At 41.4% G+C, this 27,077-nt stretch overlaps 1 protein-coding gene across 1 annotated transcript in view; it reads left to right on the top strand.

Annotated features, from left to right (window-relative positions):
• Positions 1-26,156, top strand: part of GRK7 (G protein-coupled receptor kinase 7) — a 45,788-nt gene extending 19,632 nt beyond the window's left edge. The window contains exons 3-4 of the mRNA XM_049867650.1: positions 17,871-18,145; positions 25,320-26,156. Coding sequence (XP_049723607.1) covers positions 17,871-18,145; positions 25,320-25,656 — 612 coding nt within the window. The 3' untranslated portion in view covers positions 25,657-26,156. The remainder of the gene's footprint in view (positions 1-17,870; positions 18,146-25,319) is intronic.
• Positions 26,157-27,077: the final 921 nt, after the last annotated feature.

The following is a 27,077-nucleotide window of genomic DNA, read 5'->3' as shown; positions in this document are numbered from 1 at the left end:
AGCGTCCGATAGCGACAGCAGTAAATACAGGGGTGTCTACGCTGGTCCCGCAGGCTGCCTCTGATCTTAATCCCACCTCAGGGTGTCCATCTTCCTCAAAGCCTGGACACCTGTAGGTGACCGGTGACCTTGATGGGACTAAGCAATCCTCGTGCCATGACTGTGGTAGATGGACCATTTGCTTTCCTTTGGGCGGCAGAGGGAGGGGAAGGGTGTGGTCGCTGCACCGGCTTCCTAAACTATGGGGTGTGCTGCGTGATGAGTGCAATGCTGGCCTTCTTTGCTTTGCCTGATAGATGCTGACTGTGTGGAACCGCCGAAGGGCACTATAAAACCAAAAGCAAAACAAAACAAGGAAGGGGGGAAAAAAAGGGGAAATCACACAACCACACAACTCCACCAGCTGGCACTTGGGTGATGGTACTGCCCTGGCCATGGCAGTTCTAGTCACATAGACTGAAAGAGACAGATGCCTCAGAGAATGAAGTCCGGAGCCTTTGTAACTGCAGGAGTTAAACAGAGCTGGAGCTGCAAGAGGTCAGTGTGGTTGGACCCTGCCCCATGCTGCTTGGCCTTCTCTCCTCCCACCCCGCTCTGAGGAGGCAGTTCACATGCAGAAGACAAATGGCATAAAGGGCAGGCAATTAATTTTTTCAGCTGGAGGCTGCGATGGAATGTGGGTGCTTAGGCTGCCCGAGCCTCTAGTTCCATTCTTCTCAGTGAAATACCTCCACTCTCTTCAAGGAGGTGGTGCCCTTCAAAATTCCACCACTGGCATTTTCTGTTTGTGGGGCCAAGAGGTAAATTTAGTCGTGAAAATTATTTGGAATGGTTCTAAGGCTACTCTGCATGCTGCCTCCTGCTCTTTCCAGTACACCAGGGGCCTGAGGTGCTGTAAAGATGGTGTGCCAATTGTTCATTTATTTCCTTGAGGAGGGAGAAGGGCGGTCCCAGAGCACAGGGTTGGCTTCCCACCTCCCAGAAGCTTCTGTGGTGTGGAGTGGCCCAGCCAGCCTGATGAGCAGAGATTCAGGCAAAGAAAGGGGGACCTATAGGGAAAGGGAGGAGAGAAGCATCCTGAGCAAGAAAGGGCCAGGACCAAGGAGCCAGTACTTGGCAGGTGGGGAAAGGGAAGGAGGGGACTCCAAAGGGAGAAAAGAAATCCTGCAAGGAACTTGAAGAGGTAAGAAAAAGCCCCTTCACCTACTTCCATAGATGACGTAAGATGTAGTACTTAAAAGTGCAGGTCTGTGTATAAATCCTGGGTGGATGAACTTGGGCAAGATTTAACCTCTCTGTGGCTCAGTTTCCTAATCTAAAATGGGGATAAAATAGCAGCTATATCATGAATCTGGAGGGCATTATGCTGAGTCAAATAAGTCAATCAGAAAAGGACAAATATTGTATGAGACCAATTCTATAAAAACTCATGAAAGGTTCACACACAAAAAGAAACAATCTTTGATGGTTACAAAACAAGGGAGGGGTGGGAGGGAAAGACATTAAATAGAAAGTAGATAAGTGGTAACTTTGGTGAAGGGTAAGACAGTACCCAACACTTGTGCAAGGCAAGGTCGTGGAAGCTCCACAGACACATCCAAACTCCTTGAGGGACCGAATAGCTGGGCTGAGGGCTGTGGGAACCATGGTCTCAGGGAACATCTAGCTTAATTGGCATAGTATAGTTTATAAAGAAAATGTTCTACATCCTACTTTGGTGAGTAGCATCTGGGATCTTAAAAGACTGTAAGCAGCCATCTAAGATATGTCACTGGTCTTATGCCTTCGGGAGCAAGAGAGAAAGAAGAAAACTAAAGATACAACTGAAAGATTAGTCCAAGGGACTAATGGACCATATTTACCATGACCTTCACCAGACTGAGTCCAGTCCAACTAGATGATGCCCAGGTATAACCACTGACTGTGCTGACAGGGATCACAATAGAGGGTCCTGGGCAGAGCTGGAGAAAAACATAGAACAAAATTCTAACCCACAAAAAAAGACCATACTTACTGGCCTGAGAGAGACTGAAGACACCTTGAGAGTATGGCCCCAGACACCCTTTTAGCTCAGTAATGAAGTCACTCCTGAGGTTCACCCTTCAGCCAAACATTGGAAAAGCCTATAAAACAAAGTGAGACTAAAGGGGCACACCAGCCCAGGGGCAAGGACTAGAAGGCAGGAGGGAACAGGAAAGCTGGTAATAAGGAACCCAAGGCTGAGAAGGGAGAGCGTTGTGAACCAGTGTTATAAAACAATATGTGTACTGTTTAATGAGAAACTAGTTTGTTCTGTAAACCTTCATCTAAAGTACAATAAAATAAATATTATAATAAAAAATTGTAGCTATCTCAGAGGGTTATTATGAAGATTAAACAGGAAATTCACATAAAGCGCTTGTGAAAATAGCTAGCATGTAATAGGCAACTGATAAGTATTGCCCATTATTATTTCCAATTTTCTTCTCCTAGCGTGTGTTGCACAATCCTTTGTTCATGCTTTGTTTGTCAAGGCATGTTGTCCATTTTCACGCTACACCTTCTCCTGAGCAACTGATGTTTATCCAGCGTACTGATTAGTGATCTTATCTTGTGAAATTTGCTCACTGGAAGCCAGCTTACAATAAATGTTGATGAGTAGAACTTACCAATCACCACCGTCTTAACTTCAGTCGGATGTTGTTTATGTTCTTTCTTCACTCCTCTCCCTCCTTTTTTTTTTTTCTCCCTCCCAGCATAAGAGGTTGAACCATAGAGAATCCGGGTGCAGAAACATGAAGCCCAACAGAGAGCTGTGGGAAGGGGAGGGAGACTTAATGAAAGATTACACACTGAATAGGGAGGCCCTCCACCCTTTCCCCACCTCAGCTCCCAGAAGGAGGGCAGGCAGGCTGACACTGCTCAGGTAGGATATCACAGGGTTCCTCTGTGGGGAAAGTGGCCAGTCTAAGAGAAAAGGCCTCCGAATGCCCCTAGGTGGGGTTCCCCAGAGTGAAGTCCATCAGTTGACAAGACGGACACCCACATAGCTTCTAGTAAGCTTTTTGGTGCTTCACTCTGAATTATAAACAGTCAAAGGTCATGTGTTATTTGAGAAAACTCTCCAAAATTGAAGACAGTACCAAAACAAACAGAAGAAAGAAACTTGGAGAAAACGGGAGCAATGCAGGAAGTGAAAAGAATGTTTTTTTAAATAATTTATCTTGTCCTGTTGTTGTTGTTGTGGAGAATATATACAGCAAAAACATACACCAATTCAAGTCTCTGTTTGTATATTTCAACGACACTGATTACAGTCTTCGAGTTGTGCTTCAATTCTTACCCTCTTTTTCTGAATTGTTCCTCTTCCATTAACATACACTCACTGCCCCCTAAGATTCCCATCTGGTCTTTTGGGTTGTAGTTGTCAATTTGATCCCATATAGATAGATCTTAAAAGAGCATAATGCTCAAGACAGACATGAAGAGAACCTGTTCCTGGGTGGTACAGTTAAGTGCTTGACTACTAACTGAAAGGTTGGCAGTTCAAATCCATCCAGAAGTGTCTCAGAAGGAAGGCTTGACAATCTACTTCCAAAAGATCACAACTATTGAAAACTCTACGGAGCACAGGTGGGGTTGCCAGGAGTCACAATTAATGCCAAAGCAACTCGTTTGGTTTTATAATTAATATCTTTTGAGACTTAAGAGATGATATCACGTCCATGAAACAAGAAGAGATGCTATTTTTTTTTTAAAAAAAAAAAGAACATTCAGAGAACATGGAGAATATTTGGAAATAAAAAAAAGTACTCTACATATGTATGCAGAACAACATGGATAAATTTCAAAAACATTATGTTAAACAAAATAAACCAGATACAAAAGAATACATACGTATAATTCCATTTAGATGAAATCTATGACAGACAAAACTAATCTACGCTGTTAGAAATCAGAAAGTAGTTGCCTGAGAAGCCAAACCAAAAAAACCAAACCCACTGCCGTTAAGTCGATTCTGACTCAGAGCGACCCTATAGGACAAAGTAGAACCGCCCCATAGAGTTTCCAAGGAGCGCCTGGCAGATTTGAACTGCCAACCTCTTGGTTAGCAGCCATAGCACTTAACCACTACACCAAAACTAATCTATGCTGTTAGAAATCAGAAAATAGTTGCCTGGGAGCCAGGAAGGAGAATTGACCAGAAAGGGAACCACGAAACTTTCTGGGTGGATAAAAACGTTCTATACCTTGTTTGGGTGGATTTTACATGTGTGTGTATTCAATTGTCAAAATTTATTTAATTAAATACCTAAGATCTGTGCACATTATTGTATGTTAATTATGTATCAGTAAAAATCATATTTGCAGAAATGAAAAGCTCTGTAGAGTCAATCTCTAGAACTAGCTATCAATTAACAGGAAACACTAAGAATAGAAGAACATTTTAAATGACACCCAGTGAGGCAGTCCCCCACACTCTGTCAGTTTGTTGCGCTGTGATGCCTTCTGTATTGCTACGATGCTGGAAGCTATGCCACCAGTATTTAAATACCAGCAGGGTCACCAAAGGTAGACAGGTTTCAGCTGAGCTTCCAGACTAAGACAGACCAGGAAAAGGGACTTACCTGTCTACTTCCGAAAAAATTAGCAAGTGAAAACCTTATGAATAGCAGCAGAACATTGTCTAATGTAGTGCCGAAAGATGGATCCCTCAGGCTGGAAGATACTCAAAATACAACTGGGGAAGAGCTGCCTCCTCAAAGTAGAGTTGACCTTAATGATGTGGATGGAGTCAAATTTCCAGGACCTTCATTTGCTGATGTGGCACAACTCAAAATGAGGAAAAACAGTTGCAAACATCCTAGGCATTAGTGAGCTGAAACGGGCTGGTATAGACCATTTTGGTTTGGAAAATCATGGGATCTACTACGCCGGGAATGACAAATTGAAGAGGAATGATGTCATATTCATCATCAAAAGAACTTTTCAAGATCTATCTTGAAGTACAATACTGTCAACGATAGGATAATATCCATATATCTACAAGGAAGACCAATTAATGAGATTATTATTCAAATTTCCACACCAACCACTAAATGCCAAAGATGAGGAAATTGAAGATTTTTTTAAATTGAATTTTAGATAAAGGTTTACAGAACAAACTAGTTTCTCAACAAACAGTACACACATTGTTGTATGACCTTGGTTAACAAACCCATGACATGTCAACACTGTCCCTTCTCAACCCTGGTTCCCTATTACCAGCTTTCCTGTTTCCTTCTACTTTTCAATACCTGCCCCAGGGATGGTGCGCCCCTTTAGTCTTGTTTTGCCCCATGGGACTGTTCAATCTTTGGCTGAAGGGTGAACCTCAGGAGTGGCCTCATTACTGAGCTGAAAGGGTGTCTGGGGGCCATACTCTCAGGGTTTCTCTAGTCTTTGTCAGGCCAGGAAGCCTGGTCTTTCTTTTTGAGTTAAATTTTTGTTTTACATTTTCCTCCAGCTCTGTCTGGGACACTCTATTGTGATCCTGTCAGAGCAGTCAGTGGTGGTAGCTGGGCACCATCTAGTTGTACTGGACTCGGTCTGGTGGAGGGCGTGGCAGGTGTGGTCCATTAGTCCTTTGGACTAATCTTTCCCTTATGTCTTTAGTTTTCTTCATTCCTTCTCACTCCCGAAGGAGTGAGACCAGTGGAGTACCTTAGATGGCCGCTCACAGTCTTTTAAGACTCCAGATGCTACTCACCAAAGTAGAATATAGAACATATTCATTATAAACTCTGATGTTCCCAGAGACCATGGTCCCCACAGCCCTCGGCCCAGCAATTTGGTCCCTCAAGGAGTTTGGATGTGTCTGTGCAGCTACCATGGTCTTGCCTTGTACAGGTTGTGCTGGGCTTCCCCAGGAAAATTGAAGATTTTTTTTGCCAACTTCTGTAGTCAGAAATTGGTCAAACATGCAATCAAGATGCATTGATAATTACTGGTGATTGGAATGTGAAAGTTGGACACAAAGAAGAAGGAACAGTAGTTGGAAAATATGGCTTTGACGATAGAAACAGCACCGGAGATGACATGATAGAATTTTCTTCATTGTAAATACCTTTTTCAACAACATGAACGGCGACTATACACGTGGACCTCACCATATGGAATACACAGGAATCAAATTGACTACATCTGTGGAAAGAGATGATGGAAAAGCTCAGTATCATCAGACAGAACAAGCCATGGGGTGACTGAGGAACAGACCATCAATTGCTCATATGCAGGTTCAAGTTGAAGATGAAGAAAATTAGAACAAGGCCACGAGAGCCAAAGTACAGCCTTGAATATAGTCCACTGGAATTTAGAGACCATCTTAAGAATAGATTTGACACACTGAACACTAATGTTCTAAGACCAGATGAGTTGTGGAATGACATCAAGGACATCATACATGAAGATAGCAAGAGGTCATTAAAAAGACAGGAAAGGAAAAAGAGACCAAAATGGACGTCAGAAGAAACTCTGAAATTTGCTCTTGAATGTAGAGTAGCTAAAGCAAATGGAAGAAATGAAGTAAAAGAGCTGAAGAGAAGATTTCAAAGGGCTGCTCAAGAAGACAAAGTAAAGTATTGTAATGAAATGTGCAAAAACCTGGTGTTAGAAAACCAAAAGGGAAGGACACGCTTGGCATTTCTCAAGCTGAAAGAACTGAAGAGAAAATTCAAGCCTCAAGTTGCAATATTGAAGGATTCTACAGGGAAAATAACGGTGCAGGAAGCATCAAAAGAAGATGGAAGGAACACACAGAGTCACTGTACCAAAAAGAATTGGTTGATATTCAACCATTTCAGGAGGTAACATCTGATCAAGAACCGATGGTACTAAAGGGAGAAGTTCAAGCTGCCCTGAAGGCATTGGTGAAAAACAAGACTCCAGGAATTGACGGAATACCAGTTGAAATGTTTTAACAAATGGATGTAGCACTGGAAGTGCACAGTCGTCTGTGTGAAGAAATTTGAAAGACAGTTACCTGACCAACTGACTGGAAAAGATCCATATTTTTTCCCATTCCAGAGAAAGGTGATCCCACCGAATGCGGAAATTATCAAACAACATCATTAATATCACACACAAGTCAAATTTTGCTGAAGATCATTCAAAAACGGTACATTGACAGGGAACTGTCAGAGATTCACGCCAGATTCAGAAGAGGACGTGGAATGACGGATATCATTGCTGATGTCAGATGGATCTTGACTGAGAGCAGAGAATACCAGAAAGATGTTTACCTGGGTTTATTGACTATGCAAAGGCATTCGACTGTGTTGATCATAACAAATTATGGATAACATTGTGAAGAATGGGAATTTCAGAACACAAAATTGTGCTCATGAGGAACCTGTATATAGACCAGGAGGCCGTCATTCAAATAGCACAAGGGGATACCGCATAGTTTAAAGTCAGGAAAGGTGTGTATCAGGGCCGTATCCTTTCACCATACTTATTCAATCTGCTGAGCAAATAATCAGAGAAGCTGGACTATATGAAGAGGAACGGGGCATCAGGATTGGAGGAAGACTCATTAACAACCTGCAATATGCAGATGACATCACTTTGCTTGCTGAAATCAAAGAAAATTTTGAAGCACTTACTGATGAAGATCAAAGACCACAGTCTTCAGTGTGGATTACACCTTAACATAAAGAAAACAAAAACCCTTACAATTGGACCAATGAGCAACATCATGATAAATGGAGAAAGCATTGAAGTTGTTATGGATTTCATTTTACTTGGATCCACAACCAACAGCCGTGGAAGCAGCAGTCAAGATATCAAATGACACGTTGCATTGGGCAAATCTGCTACAAAAGATATTTTTAAAGTGTTAAAAAGCAAAGATGTCACTTTAAGGATTAAGGCGCTCCTGATTCAAGCCATGGTGTTTTCAGTCACCTCATATGCATGCAAAAGCTGGACAATGAATAAAAAAGACCAAAGAAGAACTGATGCCTTTGAATTATAGTGTTAGAGAAGAACATTGAATACACCATGGACTGCCAGAAGAATAAATCTGTCTTGGAAGAATTACAGCCAGAATGTTCCTTAGAAGTGGGGGTGACCAGACTTCATTTCATGTATTAGGACATGTTACCAAGCGTGATGTCATTCTCCAGTCCCTGGAGGGTCAGCAAAAAAGAGGAAGACCCTGTATGAAATGAATTGACACAGTGGCTGCAACAATGGGCTTAAACATAACAATTGTGAGGATGGCGCAGGACTGGGCACTATTTCATTCAGTTGTACGTAGGGTTGCTATGAGCGGGAGCTGACTCAATGGCACCTAACAACAACAATGAGGAGGCAGTCAGCAAACTCCAGACTCTGGGAAACTGTATGGTTTGGCTAGTTTTTTCCAACAAAAACTTACCAAGGTAAGGTGAAGGAAGACAGAGACAGAACCTATCTGTTAAAAGAGGTTTAAGAGACGTATCAATCACTTGGTATAGACCCTATTTGGGTCCCAAGTTAAACCAAAGTGCTGTTTAAAAGCTTTATAGGGCAATTGGAAAAATGCAAATATTCCCCAAAACCAAAACTAAACCCGTTGCTGTTGAGTTGGTTCTGACTCAGAGCGACCTCGCAGAACAGAGTAAAACTGCCCCATAGGGTTTCCAAGGAGCAGCTGGTGGATTCAAACTGCTGACTTTTTGGTTAGCAGATGCGCTCTTAACCCCTGCGCCACTAGGGCTCTGTCATGAAAAGAAGAAGTGAGGTAATGGCATTGTGGTTGCTTTGTTTGTTTTTTAAGTGACATATCATTTAGAAATACATAATGAAATACAAACGATATGATGTCTAGGATATCTGGGCTACAGGGAGTTGATGGAATTATTGATAAAACAAGATCGGCCATGTATCGATCATTGTTGGAGCTGGGTAGGGGGTACATTGGATTTATATTCCAGTCATTCTTCTGTTGTATATGCTTGCAATTTTCCAAAATAAACTTTTTTTTTAAGTACAAGAGTTGGAAGAAAAAAAATAGAGGAAGTCTCCCAGGAAAAAGAAAGAAAAACAAACAGGAAGAAAAGGTAAGAAACATAAAGGATAAAAGTTCAGGATTCCCAAAGATAAAAAAATGGAAAGGAAACAATGATTGAAATAAATAACATAAGAAAATTTCCCAAGACTGACAGCCATTGGCTTCTGAATTGAGGGGCTAGCCAGTAGTTAGCCCCATGATGAAAAAAGGGCCATGTCAAAGTACAATATTGAGAAATTTCATAATGTTGATGTATTAAGCCACAAACCTTATATGCACCTTCCTACGTTCCCTTGACTGACTCCTTTCTCTCTCTTCAGTGGTGTCTCGTGGGCACCCCATTTAGCCTGATTGCCCCCTCCACTTTCAGAACAGATGACACACCATGCTGTGGGCTGTGGGACCTGATTTCCTGGGCAGCTGCCATGGGTCCAGATGACACATCTAGACATACAGACAAATTAGCTCCTTGACCAATGGAAAAAGGAGATAGGAGGGAATTGGGCAGATAGACTCCCGTTCTTTCTCCTGTGGTTCCTCCTAGTGACAATTACAAAAATGTCCTTTATGCCCCAGGAACCAGCAGCCAGCCTGGTAACAGCTGGCATTACATCCCCTCTTGCCCCACTTTTTCCTTAACTTCCTACTACAAAAATTTTCAAACTTACAGCAAAATTGAAAGAATTTCACAGCAAGCATCTGTATACCCACTACCTAAAGTTTACCGTTAATTTTTAACAACTCTATTGAGAAATGATTAAATACCATAAAATGTACCATTTGAAGTATACCATAGATTTTAGTATATTCAGTGTTGTGCAAACATCACCACAACCTAATTTGAGAATATTTCATGACCCCAAAAGAAACCCTGTATCCCTTAGCAATCACTCGCATTCCCCCTTTCAAAACCCTAACCAACCACTAATCTACTTTCTGTCCCTATAGATTTGCCTCTTCTCGGAATTTCATACGAACAGAATCATACAATATTTGGTCTTTTGTGGCTGGTTTCACTTAACATAATGTTTTCCAGGTTCATCCATGTTATAGTGTGTATCAGTACTTCATTCTTTCATGTTACCGAACGTAAAAATAATGTGAAGGTGGCATCTGACTTCCTCTAACTTCACGAGGGGGAAAGAGAATCACCATCAGCATCAGCCCGAAGCTTACATATGAGGCAGAGGTCAGACATGCCTCCACCTTCCAACCTTTTTGCCAGTTCTGATACCATCTATCCCTTCCACAGCACTCTCTACTTCTCTGCTGGGCTTGATAATTTATTGCGATGGCCACATAGAATTCACAGACCAAATTACAGTTATATGGTTTATTAGGGAAGCAACAGCTTACAATTCAGGATCAGGAAGGACTCAGGATACAGTCCTTTGGTCAGGACAGCCTCTTCTCAGCCTTGCCTTCAGGCAGGGCTTTCTCTGGCCCCTTGGCCCCTCAGCCTGGCCTCTCAGCCTGGCCTCTGGCCTACTTGGGCAAGTGTTACAAAGCTCTTTAGCTTTGTCAGTAAGGCACCCCACTCGGCCAGGAAGCCTGCTGCCTGAAGGTACTCAGCTCTCTTAGTCCTTGAGTTGGCAAGCCTAGTTCCATCAAGTGCCCAGAAGCACCCCACTCTGCCAGCAAGCCTCCTGCCCAAAGGCATTCAACTTTCTCACTCTGTGGGCTGAGAAGCTCACTATGACTTCTGCCTGTCTTCTGATTCTGCTGCCTCTGCTGCCACAATTTCTCTGCCAGTGCTTCTCCCCATCTTGCCATCTCAGCTCTCTCTCTGTCTCTTGGGTCTAGGAGGGTCTCTGTTCAGGGATCCTGGGTCCAATGGATGCACTCAGCTTGCTTCTCTTATTCTTGGTGCTAGTCAGGCCCCAATCTGCTCTGAGATTGGCTCTCTTTTAAGCTTATTGGGATGGCAAAACTGACCAATCCCCTTGGTAGGGTTTCATACACCTTATTTGCATGGTTCCACCCCCACAAGGGCATCATGCACCTTATTTGTACTATTAGCAGGCTGTCCGATCCTGTTGGTGGGCCACAAGTACCTTATTCGCATTGTCCCACCCAATCATTTGGTGGGAGTTACAAGACCATGGTGAAAAAGGCCATATAAAATCAACCCATCATACCACACTGAACAATATCGCGCTGTATACCATGAACATTTTACTAGGCACATACATCTCTCACATAGGTATCCATCTATCCACTCCTCTGTCCAACCATTATTCCATTTTATTACTTTTATGTATTTCCAGGTAAACTCACTTCCCTTTTCCCCTGACTCTCACATCCCATACTTGCGAACCTCTCAAACAAAGCTTATATTACATAGATCCTCCAGGTGCGAAGGGGGCTGGCAGGTGGAGTATTTTAGCTTTCTGGCCTCTATAGTAGAGGGAAGCAAGGGAAAAGAGGGACTGAAAATGGATTTTGCCTCTTTGCCATACAGAGTTTCTTAATCTCATCCACATCTTACCTGCAACTGCATCCCACAGATCCTATATTCCAGTGATGACAAATTCCTTTAAGTTCCCTGAACGCCCTACATTTTTCAATTTTCCTTACTCCATTTCTTGCACCTGCTCATTACCTGGATAGCCCTTTGTGGTGTGACAGGTTCTCCTCTCATGATTTAGCTCAGCTATTTTTTTATTGCCCTTCAGTGAAGTATCCTCAACACACACAGACATACACACACAGAGACACCCCTCTGACCTCCCTGCACTTGTTTCACACTCATTGTGGCATTTACCCTACTGTATTGGATTAACCTTTGACCTGTCTGTCTCCACAAGTCTCTAAATCCTCATGGGCAGAGACCAGACCTTCCCTGTCTTCCTATCCCTAGAACTCACTGCAGGTCACGACACCTCCAAATGTTTACTGGCTAGTGAATGGAAAACATCTAGCCCCTATCTTTATGGTTGTTTATTTAGCAAAGCTTTGGTCTGGTGTCCACCTAGTCTGAGGCCCTGTGGTCAGTGTCTGAGTTTGGGTATAAGATGAGTAAGACTTCTTAAAACTAAACAATAGTTTGGCTTAACTAGTAAGGAATGTCTCCCTTGAGCATTACGCTTTTTTAAGTTCTATCTGTATGGGATTAAATTGACAGTAGCAACTCAAAAGATTAGATAGGAACCTCAGGGGGCAGTGCGTTTATATTCATGGGGGAGGAACAACTCAGAAATGGAGGGTGAGAATGGTTGCACAACTCGAAGAATGCAATCAATGTCACAGAATTGTACATGTAGAAACTTAGATTGGTGTATTTTTTGCTGTGTATATTCTTAACAACAACAGCAAAATAAAAAATTATTGGAAAAAAAAAAAAGATGAGTAAGCCTATATCCTGAACCTCAAAGGAATCTACAGGACGCTTTTGTTTGGGCAAATACAAAACTAGACAAGACGCCAGGACAACAGATGTAAACTAGGACTGTCCTGGGCAAACCGGAACATATGGTCACACAAATTATATACCAGCTTCTGTGAAAACAGCAGTGCTGTGCTGACTCATGCCCCATCAGTCAGACTCCGGTCACTTCCAGAATTTTCTTGTACAGGTCAATTACTCCTCATTAGTGCTTGGGTCACTTGTGTTTCTTCACTGTTGTTATCCATGTAGAAATTATCCATGGAATTTAATGTTTATGAGACATTACAGACGCTGTTGTTGTTGTTAGGTGCCATTGAGTCGGTTCCGACTCACAGTGACCCTGTGCACAAAAGAACGAAACAGGCACTGTGTACATAAAAAAATATACTAAAGCAATTAAACAGAACAAAAAAATCACTTAATGAACAGCCAAAACACTTTCTAACCTTTTTTTTTTTAATTCACATAGTGGAAAATTAACCATTTCAGAGTGTACAGTTCAGTGGCATTAAGTACATTGAAAATATTGTGCAACCGTCACCTCTATCTAGGTCCAAAACATTTCATCACTCCCGAGGGATCCCCCATACCCATTAAGCAGTTATACCCTACCCCCACCCCTCTCGCAGTGCCCAGCAACCAACAATCTGCTTTCTGTCTCTATGGATTTACCTATTGTGGGTAGTTTATACAAATGGAATCACACAATATGTGGCCTTTTGTGTCTGTTCTTTCACTTGTTAGGTGCCATCGAGTTGGCGCTGACTCATCGCGACCTTATGTACAACAGAATGAAACACTGCCTGGTCCTGCACCATCCTCACAATCGTTATGCTTGAGCCCATTGTTGCAGTCACTGTGTCAGTCCATCTCATTGAGGGTCTTCCTCTTTTTCACTGACCCTCTACCAAGCATGATGTCCTTCTCCAGGGACTGATTCCTCCTGGTAACATGTTGAAAGTATTTGAGAGATAGTCTCCCATCCTTGCTTCTAAGGAGCATTCTGGCTGTACTTCTTCCAAGATGGATCTGTTCATTCTTTTGGCCGTCCGTGGTATATTCAATGTTCTTCACCAACACCATGATTCAAAGATGTCAATTCTTCTTCGGTTTTCCTTATTTACCATCCAGCTTTTGCATGCATATGAGGCAATTAAAAACACCAGGGTTTGGGTCAGATGCACTTTAGTCTTCAAGGTGACATTTTCACTTAGCATAATATTTTTGAGGTTCATCCACATCGCAGTAAGTATAAGTACTTCATTCCTTCTTACGGCTGAATAATATTCCATTGTATGGCTATGCCACATTTTGTTTATCCGTTCGTCAGACGACTGGCATTTAAGTTGTTTCCACCTGTTGGCTAGAGAGAATAATGTTGCTATGAACTTTCATGTACAAGTATTTATTTGAATACTTGTCTTTCAATTCTTTTGGCTATGTACCTAGGAGTAAGTAGGACTGCTGTGTCATATGGTACTTCCGTATTTAACTTGTCGAGTGACTGCCAAACTGTTTTCCACAGTGGCTGCACCATTTTACATTCCCACCAGCAACGTAACACAAAACAACCTGTACAGTGTATGAGGATCCAATTTCTCTACATCCTCAACAATATTTGTTATTTTTCTTTCTTTATTTTTTAAATTATAGCCATCCTAATGGTTGTAAAGTGGTATCTAATTGTGGTTTTTATTTGCATTTCCCTAATGACCAGTGCTCAGAAGAAAAAAGTCCTGGCAATCTACTTCTGAAAGGTCACAGACACTGAAAACTGTACGTACAGTTCTGCTCTGAAACACACAGGGTCACCATGAGTCAGAATAGACTCAGCGACAACAAGTTTAGTGACTAATGATGCAGACCATCTTTTCATGTGCTTTCTAGTCCTTTTTATATCTCCTTTGGAGAAACGTCTGTTCAAGTCTTTTGCCCATTTTTGAAGTGGGTTGTTTGTCTTTTCGTTGTTGATTTTTAAGAGTTTTTTTAAATATATATATAGGTGGTGTAGTGATTAAGTGCTACAGCTGCTAACCAAAGGGTCAGTAGTTCAAATCCGCCAGGCGCTCCTTGGAAACTCTATGGGGCAGTTATACCCTGTCCTATAGGGTCGCTATGAGTTGGAATCGACTCGATGACACTGGGGTGGGTTTATATTTCAGATACTAAAACTGAAACCAAACCCGTTGCCGTCGAGTTGATTCTGACTCATAGACAATTCTGACTCACAGCGACCCTATGGGGCAGAGTAGAACTGCCCCATGGCTTTCCAGGGAGTGGCTGGTGGATTCGAACTGATGACATTTTGGTTAGCAGCTGAGCTCTTAACCACTGCGCCACAGGACTCCAACCAGATACTGGACTCTTTCAAATATATGGTTTTCAAATATTTTCTCCCATTCTGTAGGTTATCTTTTCACTTTCTAGATAATGTTTTCCAACCTTTTTTGATGTACTGAAGTGCATAGTTGTAATTACTTTGTAAAGACCATTATATGCATATAATTCCTGGGTATTAACAATAGGCTCTAGTTGATTGTCTTTACCAACTGGCATTTGGGTGTTTCTTGCTTGAGGCCAGTATGAATAATGAGGCTACAAAAGTCTTGGTATAATTTCTGCTTTCTTTCTTTCGAGTTATTTCTTTGACATACACACTCCAGAGTTAAATAGCCTGATTGAAAGACACAACCAGTTGGATACCTCTTACTTTTCATTGCTCTATGGGTTTGGGTTTATGCCACACCGCTGTCTTAAAAGTCTGGATTAATTTACAGAGCCCGTTCATCTGTTTCCCATAGCCCAGTCAATATTTATATTATCATTTTTATGAATTAATGAAAGCTTATTATCATTTTACAAAGTCTCTGTTTGGCACAAACGATTAAGGGCTGGGCTACTAACTGAAAGCCTGGCTGTTTAAACCCACCCAGAGGCACCTTGGAAAAAGGGCCTGAGGATCTCCTTCCAAAAGGTTACAGTCATGAAAACCCTACAGAAACCCCTAAAACTATTACCCTGAGATAATGTTTTTTGGGAAAAAATTAGACTTTTTATCATAACAATTGACAAATAGCCACACAAGAAGCCAAACATACTTTGTTCCTTCAACATTTCTAAATACTCACGGCCCTCTGATTTTATACTTGAAAAATAGTGATGATAATGTCTACAGTAACTGGAACTTAGTCACAGCACAGTTCTTAGGTGGAACAAATAGTTAAGTTCTCAACCTCTAACATCAAGTTTGGTGGTTTGAACCCACCCAGAGGTGCCTGGGAAGACAGGCTTGATGATCTGCTCCTGAAAAGTCACGGCCTTGAAAACCCTAAGGGAAGTTCTGTTCTGCACACGTGCGGACACCCAGGGGAGTAGCGAGCGTAGTGAGTAAAAAAAAAATGTAGTGAGTACCCAGGGTCAATCCCTAAGTTGTGCCCCGCCCCGCCAATTTCAAGAATAGACAGTAGCAGTCACATGTCAGCAGAAACGCCTCCCCCCCTTGTTCAGCTGCCTCGGTCAGCTGTATTCATATTTGTGGTGCTTGGGAATGCCATTTCATGCCTCGTCTGGTGCCTGCTTGGATTTACACCCGGGGGCAAGTGCCCCCTCTGCGCTCCCTCTTTCCCGATATGCTTCTGGGGCCACCGGCAATTAGAATCCAGTAGATGGAAACTAACAACAAGTTACAGCAATCAGATCTGTCTCCAATTGTTAATCCTGAGATAACCTAAAACCAAAAATATTCCCTGAAGTCTCCTTAAAACCAAACAATAGTTTAGCTTAACTGTAAAGAATGTGTGCCTTGAGCATTTTGCTTTTTTAAGATCTATCTCTATGGGATCAAATTGACAAGAGCAACTCGAAAGATTGGATAGGAACCTTAGGGGACAGTGAGTTTATGTTAATGGGGGAGGAACAAGTCAGAAAAAGAGGGTGAGAATGGTTGCACAACTCAAAGAATGTAATCAATGTCACCGAATTGTACATGTAGAAGCTGTTGAATTGGTGTATATTTTGCTGTGTATATTCTCAACAACAACAAAATTAATTATTATTTTTTTAAAACCCTGCGAAAAGGTGTGGTTACTCTGATACAACACATGGATTACCATGAGTTGGAATCAATTCAACGGCAACTGATTTTTTAAAATCATTTTAGGAAGTTATTTATTTATTTATGTGCTTGCACTTTTAATTGCTAAAGAGGCTGTACATTGTACTTTTACCAGAAGTAATTATAGTTTTTTGAAAAGATATTATAATGTAAGTATATACTTTATAATTACAAGATATGTAGGAAGAATCCATTAAATATTTGTTAAATCAATGAATGTATTAAAAACATGTGCATTTAGTTCTCTATTACCTATGAATAGAAAACAGAGGCAGACCTTTAAGGCATCTTAGAAGCATCCATTTGAACTTTTCTTCTTAAAGATGAGGTGTCAAGAGGCTTAAAGATTTTCCTATTTCAAGGCCAGAGACATCTATCCCTTTTATAATTGCATCCCCAGCCAACTCCCCTTTATGTCTCATTGGCCAGAACGGATCATGTGGTTTCCCCTGGCTGCACCAGAGACTTCCGGGGAAGTAGAGAATAGAATATAGGTTGCAACCCTAAATAAATTAGGGTGTAATTTTAATAGGCGTGATGAATTGAATTGTGTCCCCCCAAAATGTGTGTCAACTTGCCTAGGCCGTGATTCCCAGTATTGCCTGGTTGTCCTCTATTTTGTGATCTGATGTTATTATCCTGTGTGTTATAAATCCTAACCTTGTTGTACTGTGGGGGCTTGCATGTTGCTGTGATGCTGGAAGCTATGCCACCGGTATTCAGATACCAGCAGGGTCACCCATGGCGGACAGGTTTCAGCTGAGCTTCCAGACTAAGACAGACTAGGAAGAAGGACCTGGCAGTCTACTTCTGAAAAGAATTAGGCAATGAAAACCTTATGAATCGCAGCGAAACCTAACAACAAACATGATATTAATGAGGTAGGATTAGAGGCAGTTGTGTTAATGAGGCAGGACACAATCTACAGGATTAAGTTGTATTTTGAGTCAATCTCTTTTGAGATATGAAGAGAAAAGCAAGCAAAGAGAAGAGGGACTTCTTACCACCAAGAAAGAAGAGCCAGGACCTGAGCCTGTCCTTTGGACCCAGGGTCCCTGTGCCGAGAAACTCCTAGAACCAGGGGAAGATTGATGACAAGGACTTTCCCCCAGAGCTGATAGACAGAGAAGGGATTTCCCTGGAGCTGGTGCCCTGAATTCAGACTTTTAGCCTCCTAAACTGTGAGAGAATAAATATCTGTTTGTTAAAGCCATTCACCTGTGGTATTTCTGACACAGCAGCACTAGAAGACAAAGACAACAGGGAGGAACAGCAGAACGGATATTGGGTAACAATGTGTGCTATACTCATTTTTGTGTTTTTGTTTTGTTTTGTTTTTGTTTGGGGTATTACAGGCTGGAACCAATGGTTATATGGCTCCTGAAATCCTAATGGAAGAAGTGAGTTATTCCTATCCTGTGGACTGGTTTGCAATGGGGTGCAGTATTTATGAAATGATTGCTGGACGAACGCCATTCAAAGATTACAAGGAAAAGGTCAGCAAAGAGGATCTAAAGCAAAGAACCCTGAAAGAGGAGGTCATATTCGAGCATGATAACTTCACAGAGGAAGCAAAAGATATTTGCAGACTCTTCTTGGCTAAGAAACCAGAGCAACGCTTAGGAAGCAGGTAGGCTACAACATAGCAGAGATGATTGCTAATGTCAGCATTATCCACAATGATCTGGGGACTGCTTTAGATTAGTGGCCAAACCTTGGAATTACATAGTATTGCCGTTTTCCTATTATTGTTTGCATATCACGTGGTTAAGCATTTCCAATACTGTCAAATGTTATGAGCACTTGCTATGGAACAATCTCAAAAGATATATTTTAATGTGAAAAAAATGAGGTGTAAAACAGCATGTGTGTAAAGAGGAAGACAAGAATATAGAATTCTTATTAGATGCATAGTTCTAATTCATAGTTATAGTCACTCATAGTAATGAATTCATAGTCATAATTCAGTTTTGCATAGAATATTTTGAGGAGAGTATACGAGGAATTCATAGGGTTGGTTGCCTTTGAGGAAGGAAAATAGGGGCTTGGGGTCAGGAATGCAAATGAGCCTGTCACTATATACCCTTTTTTGTCTTTTGAATTTTGAGCCATGTACAAAAATTATCTACTAAAAAAATAAAATTAAAACGGATAGTCATAGCTCCAGAAAATTATGCCTCTTTCTAACTTCTCCATAAAATATCATCTATCTGTCAGCAGATATGTTGCCAACTGTGTTATATACAGGTGAAGTTAATTTTGAGGAAAGCCAAGTTTTATTATTAAAATGAAATAACAAGATCAAGACATCATGCATCAGTGCTTTGATTCCCTTTTTTTGCCAAGTAGTATTCCATTGTATGATGTATTGCATTTTCTTTATCCATTTATCAGTTAGTGGACATTTGGGTTGTTTCCACTTTTTGACGATTACAAATAATCCTACTATGAACATTTGTGTACAAGTTTTTGTGTGGACATATGTTTTCATTTCTCTTGGGTGTATACCTAGGATTGGAATTGCTGGATCATATGGTAACTCTATGTTTAACCTTTTGAGGAACAAATAACTCTTAAATCTTCTAAAGCAGTTGTCAGTGGAGACTCAAGGATAAAGGTTGCCTTAGCTTAAAACGTTTGAGTAGTTTCAAGAGAGTCAAGCTTTCAATTTTTTTACTTGATATTTTGGAATAACAAAAAAAGCTTTTTTAAATTCATTTTTAGTAACTCTCAAAGCATGACAGAAAATCAAACAGAGCATTTTGGAATTAGATGGAACTCTTTCTACATTTATGTGGAAGGAAAATACAAAAACTGATATTCCTATGTAGAATCCCAATCTTGTTATGTTGATAAGGTTAGGATAGGCTGTTACGGTAACAATCACACCCCAAAGTCCCAGTGAAAACAAAAATGTTTCTCATTCACACAAAATCAGTTATGGGGTCAGTAGTTCTCCAAGGTAGCTCCCTTCCAGGCAGTGACTCAGGGATCCAGGCGGTTTCCATCTCACAGCTCCCTTGGAACTGTGACTTCTAGTTGCTGTGTCAAGAAAAGAGAACTATGGAGCATTTTGAAGTCCCTGGGCGGTGCAGATGGTTAAGTGTTCAGCTGCTAACCAAAAGGTTGACGGTTCGAGTCTACCCAGAGGTTCTCTGGAAGAAAGCCCTGGTGATCTATTTCCTAAAAACCAGCCATCGAAAACCCTATAGAGCATAGTTCTACTCTGACACACCTGGGGTTGCCATGAGTCAGAATCGACTCGATGGCAACTGGTATGGGGCATTTTACTGCCTCAGTTGGGAAAAGACACACTTCACACATCACTTCTGCTCACAGTGTGTTGCCCAGAATTCGTCTGGAATCCTGCCTAACTCTGAGGGGGCTGGCTAGTGTCATCTTCTGTGCGCCCAGAGAGGAGAACAAGATGTGGTGACCACTGACAGTCTCTATGTTCTGGTTCTCAAGTTACAGGATTATCAGAGAGCACATGAACAGCGCCAGAGTCAGTGGGGGAAGTGGACTGTCTCTTTAGATGACTTCCCTGAAAGGAACGCCACCCACTTAGATGCCTCAGTTCACCTATGTTTGATTTTGAACCTCTCTCAATAGTTATTATTACTGTTGTTATTACGGTAGATATATGGTAACAAAGCAGTTGGCATTTCAACAGTCTTCACATGAACAGCTCAGTGGCATTAGTCATGCTCATCACGTGATCCAACATTCGTTCCCAAACCTTCCCTTCACCTTTTAGTTCCATACTTGATAAACATACTTTGGGTTTAGAAAATGAAATATTGACAAGCTTCTTCACGAAAAATGCTGCCTTCAAGTGGTGGGTCATTGCCTGAAGCAGTGTCATCAAGTAAAACCTTTTTATAAAGCATCTGTTGTTGTGACTGGTTTGAATAAAACTGTTTACAACATCAGAGAAGAGGCATATAAAAAACAGCTGTTCAATGAAAGAGAAAACCTTCCAACGTTTTCATTCCAACTCTTTGTATCTTTAAAAAAACTTCATTCAAGAGAGATAATGTTTGGTAAATGTAGTGTGTGTCCTCCAAAACCTATGTAAATGATTAGAGAGTGCATGACACAGCCAAGGGCTCAAGCGGCCCCTCCCTGGCACATTCATCAGCATTTGTGGTGAATTAAAAACCTCTCTTCTTTAGACATCACTGGAAAGGGTTTCCTTCTTTGCATTTATGAGTCTGTGAATTAGTTTTGCAAAGAAGCCAAAAGCTTTCCTGAACAGCCCAAAGGGGTTCCAGACAGGGTCAACTATGATGTTTTCCAGTAGACTAAAAAGTGACAACCTCTCAAGGTTTTTGCAGGTTTTGTTCTGATAAAACCAAAAAAAAAAAAAAAAAACCCTAACCCGTTGCCGTTAAGTTGATTCCAACTTATAGCAACCCTATAGGACAGAGTAGAACTGCCCCACAGGGTTTCCAAGGAGCAGCTGGTGGATTTGAAATGCTGACCTTTCGATTAGCAGTGGCACTTTTAACCACTGCTCCACCAGGGCTCCAGCCACAGGTATAGGAGTTAGGAATTATAGCACATATTTTTAGGGGACACAATTTGATTCATAACATTGGCTGATAGGAGAAAATCCAGTGTAACAGCAGAGCCTCTGCTAATACTCTGAAATGTATCCCCCTCCAGAAAGCAGAGGTCTTCCTGTAGCTGTTGGTTGGGTTATTATAGAAGAAGCTGCCTCCATCAATAGCTTCTCCTATTTGTCCCAAGGTCACTGCATGATGATGGGCCAAAGGAGCCCCTCACAAAGCTTACAGGGAAGGTCCACGTGTAAGACATGCTATTTCTAACATAGAGCTGTGGTGAGACTTACTAGTGCGAAAGATCCCAGTGATCAGTTTTGCAGTAGCCAGGATGCAAGAGTAAGGAATACAGGTTGGAAAGGCTGGTCTTTCCTTGCTACCATCAGCAACCACAGGCATGTATTGAAAACGGACATAAGACATGGGCCCTGTCCTCGAGGCGCAACTATTTGGGGATGTGAGGAACATAAAGGAACCTGGTAGTGTCTTGTAGTTCCCTTCTTTTTTGTAACCAACTCAAAAAAGACTGCAGTCAGCCATCCCTGATGGACAAGCCAAGGTCGTCTGTGCCTGGTTTGCTTGAGATACTACTTGAGAACTGCTCATCCTGATGTAAAGATTAGCCTGTCAATTCTCCTGAGGTTGCCAAGCCCATGGGTGGTCTCCATTTATCCAAGTTAGAACTGCTCAGAGTGAGTTTTAAGGAGCCCTTTTGATAGGCTCCCTGAATAGGAACAGTGGTGGTTCAGTGGGAGAATTCTTGCCTTTTATGTGGGAGACCCAGGTTCGATTCCCAGCCAATGTACCTCATGTGCAGCCACACCACCTGTCCGTCAGTGGAGGCTTACGTGTTGCTATGATGCTGAACAGGTTTCAATGGAGCTTCCAAACTAAGATGAACTAAGAAGAAAGGCCTGGCAATCTACTTCCAAAAACAAGCCATTGAAAACATTATGGAACCCAATAGTGCCATCCCCAACCAATCATAGGGATGGCACAGGACTGGACAGCATTTCATTCTGTTGTACACGCAGTCATCATAAGTCGGGGGCTGACTAGACGTCAGTTTGGAACAACTTGACCTCGGGAGGAATGTGTTCATGCCTGCAGGCAGCACCACATGGCACCTGGTCCCCTTCTAATGTCCTCATTCTCTGTGAAACATATAAGCCTGAGGTTCATTCCTGATCTGTTATTGTTGCTGCTAGATGCTGTTGAGTCGATTTCGACTCCTAGCAACCCCATATGACAGTGTAGAACTTCCCCATAGGGTTTTCCTGGTTATAATCTTTATGGAAGCCGATCACCAGGTCTTTTCTCCTGAGGAGCCACTGTGTTCCTTTGAACTGCCAACCTTTCCAGTTAGCAGCTGAAAAGCTTAACTACTGTGCCACCAGAGTTCCATTTCTGATCTACTTGGATGGAATTCTGGCTCTATCCTTGATCTACCACCTTTAAAATCCATCTGATATCTATAAAAGGTGAATTATACTGTGTGAATTATGCCTCAAAAAACTTGATTTAAAAAACAATCCATCTTAGAAGCTTCACTTCATCTCAGTAACTCTCCCTCAAGGCTCTTACTCTACAAGGTGTAAACCACACAGACTAGTCGGTAGGTTCCAATCAATGGCACACCTGCATTTTCTCTTCTTTCAGTTGATGGAGACTTGGTGGATTTTGGAAGAAAAGAGACACTTTGAGCACCTCATCAGGCAGCTCTCTAAGCCCGTCTTTTCTGCTCAGTGGGGTTACAGTGGGAGAAGCCCAAGAAGTCCAGGATGGACCTTTCTTGAAGGGACAAGGCCTGAACAGCAACCTGAGGAATGGCTGGATATCAGATGCTTCCAACTTAGTTTAGCTTCTCTTTCCTGTAATAAAATTTGATCACATTTTTTCCTTTGAAAATTTCACTCATTTTCTCTGGGTTCTTTAGGTGTACAGCTATTTATGAATACATAAGGAAGTAAAAAGGTTAAAAATACAAGCATTGGAGGCACTTAAACTTCAGGTTTTTTTTTTTAATCTTTAAAATGGAGTTTACAATGGTAAACAGTTCATATGATTGTTGTGATGGTTAAATGGATAAATGGTGACTATTCTTGTTTTTGTTGTCAGCAGTGTCGTTGTAGTGTTTACACTCTAGCCATCCTACAGGGCAGAGTCTGCTGTGGTTATAATCTGACATGGCGGGGGAGTCTCTGAAGTGAATATATGAATGAAGCCCCAGTCCTTTTCCTGAACACTATTTGAGATCTGGAATGGAAGATATAAAAGGAAACACCATGCACGTGATTAATTTCTGTTCAGGTTGATTCATGATAGAAACTGACGTCTTCCAAAAGGAAGACATTTCTTGCTCACCAAAAATCCACTCGTATAAAAGAAAAAGAAAAAATTCCTTTTCAATCCGATGCCACAAAACAACCCCCTTTTTATTTCCTTAAAGCCTAGACTTAAGAGCAACCAAGAGAAGTGTGGTAGGCAGCCCCTAAAATGGTCCCAAATTATCCCCACCTTCTGGCATTCATGCAGTTGTATAATCGCATTGCCTTAAGTGTGGATTAGATTTACAACCTGCTTTTTTTTTTAACAAACAAGATATGGCAGAAGTGAGGAAACGTCACTTCCAAGATTAGGTTATAGAAAGACTGTGGCTTCTGTCTTGGGCCCCCTCTTGCTCTCTGTCTCTTAGTCTTGGATCGTTTGCCCTGTGAAAAGTCAGCTGTCACGTTGTAAGACAGTCCTATGGCAAGGGATGGAGGCCTGCCAATAACAATGTGAGTGAGCTTCAAAGCAGATGCCTCCAACCCTAGTCTAAGCTTCAGATGAGACTATAGCCCTGGCCAACAGCTTGACTGCAACCTCATGGGAGACCTTGAGCCAGAGACACCAGTTAAACCACACTCAAATTCCTAACCCACAGAAACTGTGAGATAATAACTATTTATTGTTTTAAGCCACTAAGTTTTGGGGTAAATTTTTCTACATCAGTAGATAACTAATATAAGAGCTTTTAGAGTTTGGAACATATTTTTCTCCTTATTCCAAGGCAGATACTGGAATAATTTATAGTAGGGAAAGAGGGCTTCATAATAATATCTAGTCTTGAACACTAAATGTATACTCATTCATGCTGCTGTATATTACTGTCACGGATTGAATTGTGTCCCCTCAAAATATGTATCACCTTGGCTAGGCCATGATCCTCAGTTGTGGTTGTCTACCATTTTGTGATCTGATGTGATTATCCTATGTGTTGTAAATCCTAACCTCTATGGGTTATGGGATGGTGTTCATGAGGCAGGATTAGAGGCAGTTATGTCAATGAGGCAGGATTCAATCTACAGGATTATGTTGTATCTTGACTCAATCTCTTGAGATATAAAAGAAAGAATCAAGCAGAGAGGAGAGAGACTTCATACCACCAAGAAAGAAGATCCAGGAGATGGGAGCATTCTTTGAATCCGGGGTCCCTGTGCTGAGAACCTGCTAGACTGGGGGAATAATGATGACAAGGACCGTCCCCCGGAGCCAACAGAGAGAGAAAGCCTCCCCTCGAGCTGGCACCTTGAATTTGGACTTTTAGCCTCCTAGACTGTGAAAGAATAAATTTCTGTTTGTTAAAGCTATCCACTTATGGTATTTCTGCTATAGCAGCACTAGACAACTAAAACAATTACTAATTTTTGTGTGTGTGTCTTTAAAGAAATACCTCCAAGATGATTGTGCCAGTGGGAAGAGGCATAGGGGGAGGAGGGCTCCTAGAAATCATGTCAATGAAGAGTAAGAACAGATAAGTGCTGTTTTTTAAAATGTGAACAGTGGCCATGACTTGACTCGTTCTATGTGGTCCTGAAGGGCAGAGCAAGAAGTAATGACTGGAATTTGGAGGCAAGCAGGTTCTGGTCCCATTGAACTATCCTGGCAAGGCTTCATCTCTGAAAGCAGCCATGAAACACCAAGAACAAAAGACATGTCAACTGCTTGACTCTTTAAAAGTTACATCTACATGTGAAGGTGGTCTGCAAACAGTGAAAATGCTACAGTCTGCAGATGGTGGAACTGTGGATGATGTTAGGTTATTATTTTTCAAAATTATTCTTTGTGTTATTATATTGTCTTTTAAGTTGAAACTAAACACCTAGGAAAAGCATGCTAAACGCTTTATATCCTTAGAACATGTCCTATTTGGATTCATTAACCGTGTCTCAGGCTGACCATCTCCTTTCTTCACAGAGAAAAGTCTGATGATCCCAGGAAACACCCTTTCTTCAAAACCATCAACTTTCCTCGCCTAGAAGCCGGACTTGTTGAACCTCCATTTGTTCCAGACCCATCAGTAGTTTATGCCAAAGACATCGCTGACATTGAAGATTTCTCTGAGGTTCGGGGGGTTGAATTTGATGACAAAGACAAGAAGTTCTTCCAAAGATTTGCGACAGGTGCTGTGCCTGTAGCATGGCAGGAAGAGATTATAGAAACGGGACTATTTGAAGAACTCAATGACCCCAACAGGCCTGCAAGTTGTGGAGAGGGTAATTCAGCCAAGTCTGGGGTGTGTTTGTTATTGTAAATTGTACTGTCTACCAGACAGGAGGCAGGAGTCTCAGCTGACATAATCCTCAAATGTCCCAAACAGTTGAGAAATCTGATAAATGAAGACAGATCCATCAGGAGAGGTATTTCAATCACAGAACAGTTCAAAGAGCAGGAGAGCTCGCCGCTAGGATCCGTTTTCTTTTTTTCCTTCTTTCCTTTTTTTTTTTTTAATTTTAAATAAATGATAGAGCCTGAGTTTTCACTGAGGACTGGTAAAAGGAACACTCAGGTTTATTTTGATAAGCTAAAAACATGAGCCCTCCACCATCGCGTCCCTGTGAGTTACGTAAAGTCCTAGGAACAGAGAATGGAACTTTGTGGTGTACTCAGAAAATGAGCATTTACAATTCTTAGTAAATAATCATTTTAGTTTTTCTTTGTTTATATCCTTTCTTCCTTTCATCTTTCAGTATTTTTCTGGCTCTGTACTTATAAAAAGGATTTTGAAGCTGTGAATAAATGTTGTTGATGTTCTCACCCTAAAAAGAAGTGAACTGCAATATTTTGGCGTTTCAGATCACAGAATAATTTTTAATTTCACTGACAGGTCTTTACCTAATTTTTCTTTTTTTAATCATTTACTATTGTAATGTTGAGGTATTTTAAACGTAAATATTCTTGGGGTGAATTAAAGTGTTCTACAGGTTGAGTCCTTTAAGTTACAAATTACCTGCACATGAAATTTCAGATGCTAGTAGTCCCCAGATGTTGCTGTACTTTGGAATCATGTAGTGTATTAGTTATCTAGTGCTGCTGTAACAAAAAATACCACAAGTGGGTGGCTTTAAAGAACTAGAATTTATTTTCTCATTGTTCTGGAGCCTAGAAGTCTGAATTCAGAGCATCAACAAGGCTAGGCTCTCTCTCTCTCTCAGCTCTAGGGGAAGATCCTAGTCTCTTTCAGCCTCTATAGCCCCAGTTCCTTGGCTGCTTATAAATATATCTTCACATGGCATCTGTGTTCCCCTTCCGTGTGTTTCTGTGTCTGTTCTGCTCTTTTTATAAAATGCCACTCAGAAGGGAGTAGGTTTAGGACCCGCCCTACTCAGGGAGGAGCTCATTAACATAATAAAAGAAAATCCCTATTTCTGAACAGATGGAATTCACAGGTACAGGGATTTGGGCTTTAACATATACTTTTTGGGGACACAATTCAATCCATGACGCCTATGGAGCTTTAAAAAATACTAATGCCTGGTTCCCATCCCCAGACATTCTGATTCAGTTGACATGGAACATGGCCTGGGCATTTAGATTTTTAAAGTCTCCTCAGTTGATTCTAATATGCAGCAAAGTTTGGGAGATACTGCCATATGTATTTATACGTTATTATATATAAGCTCTCATAAACTTAGACAGTAGCTTTTCAAATATTTGAAAAGCATGTGTTTTTGG

Source organism: Elephas maximus, chromosome 23, assembly GCF_024166365.1.
Source record: "Elephas maximus indicus isolate mEleMax1 chromosome 23, mEleMax1 primary haplotype, whole genome shotgun sequence".
In the NCBI taxonomy this organism is placed as follows: domain Eukaryota; kingdom Metazoa; phylum Chordata; class Mammalia; order Proboscidea; family Elephantidae; genus Elephas; species Elephas maximus.
This window is presented reverse-complemented; position numbering and strand designations above follow the sequence as displayed.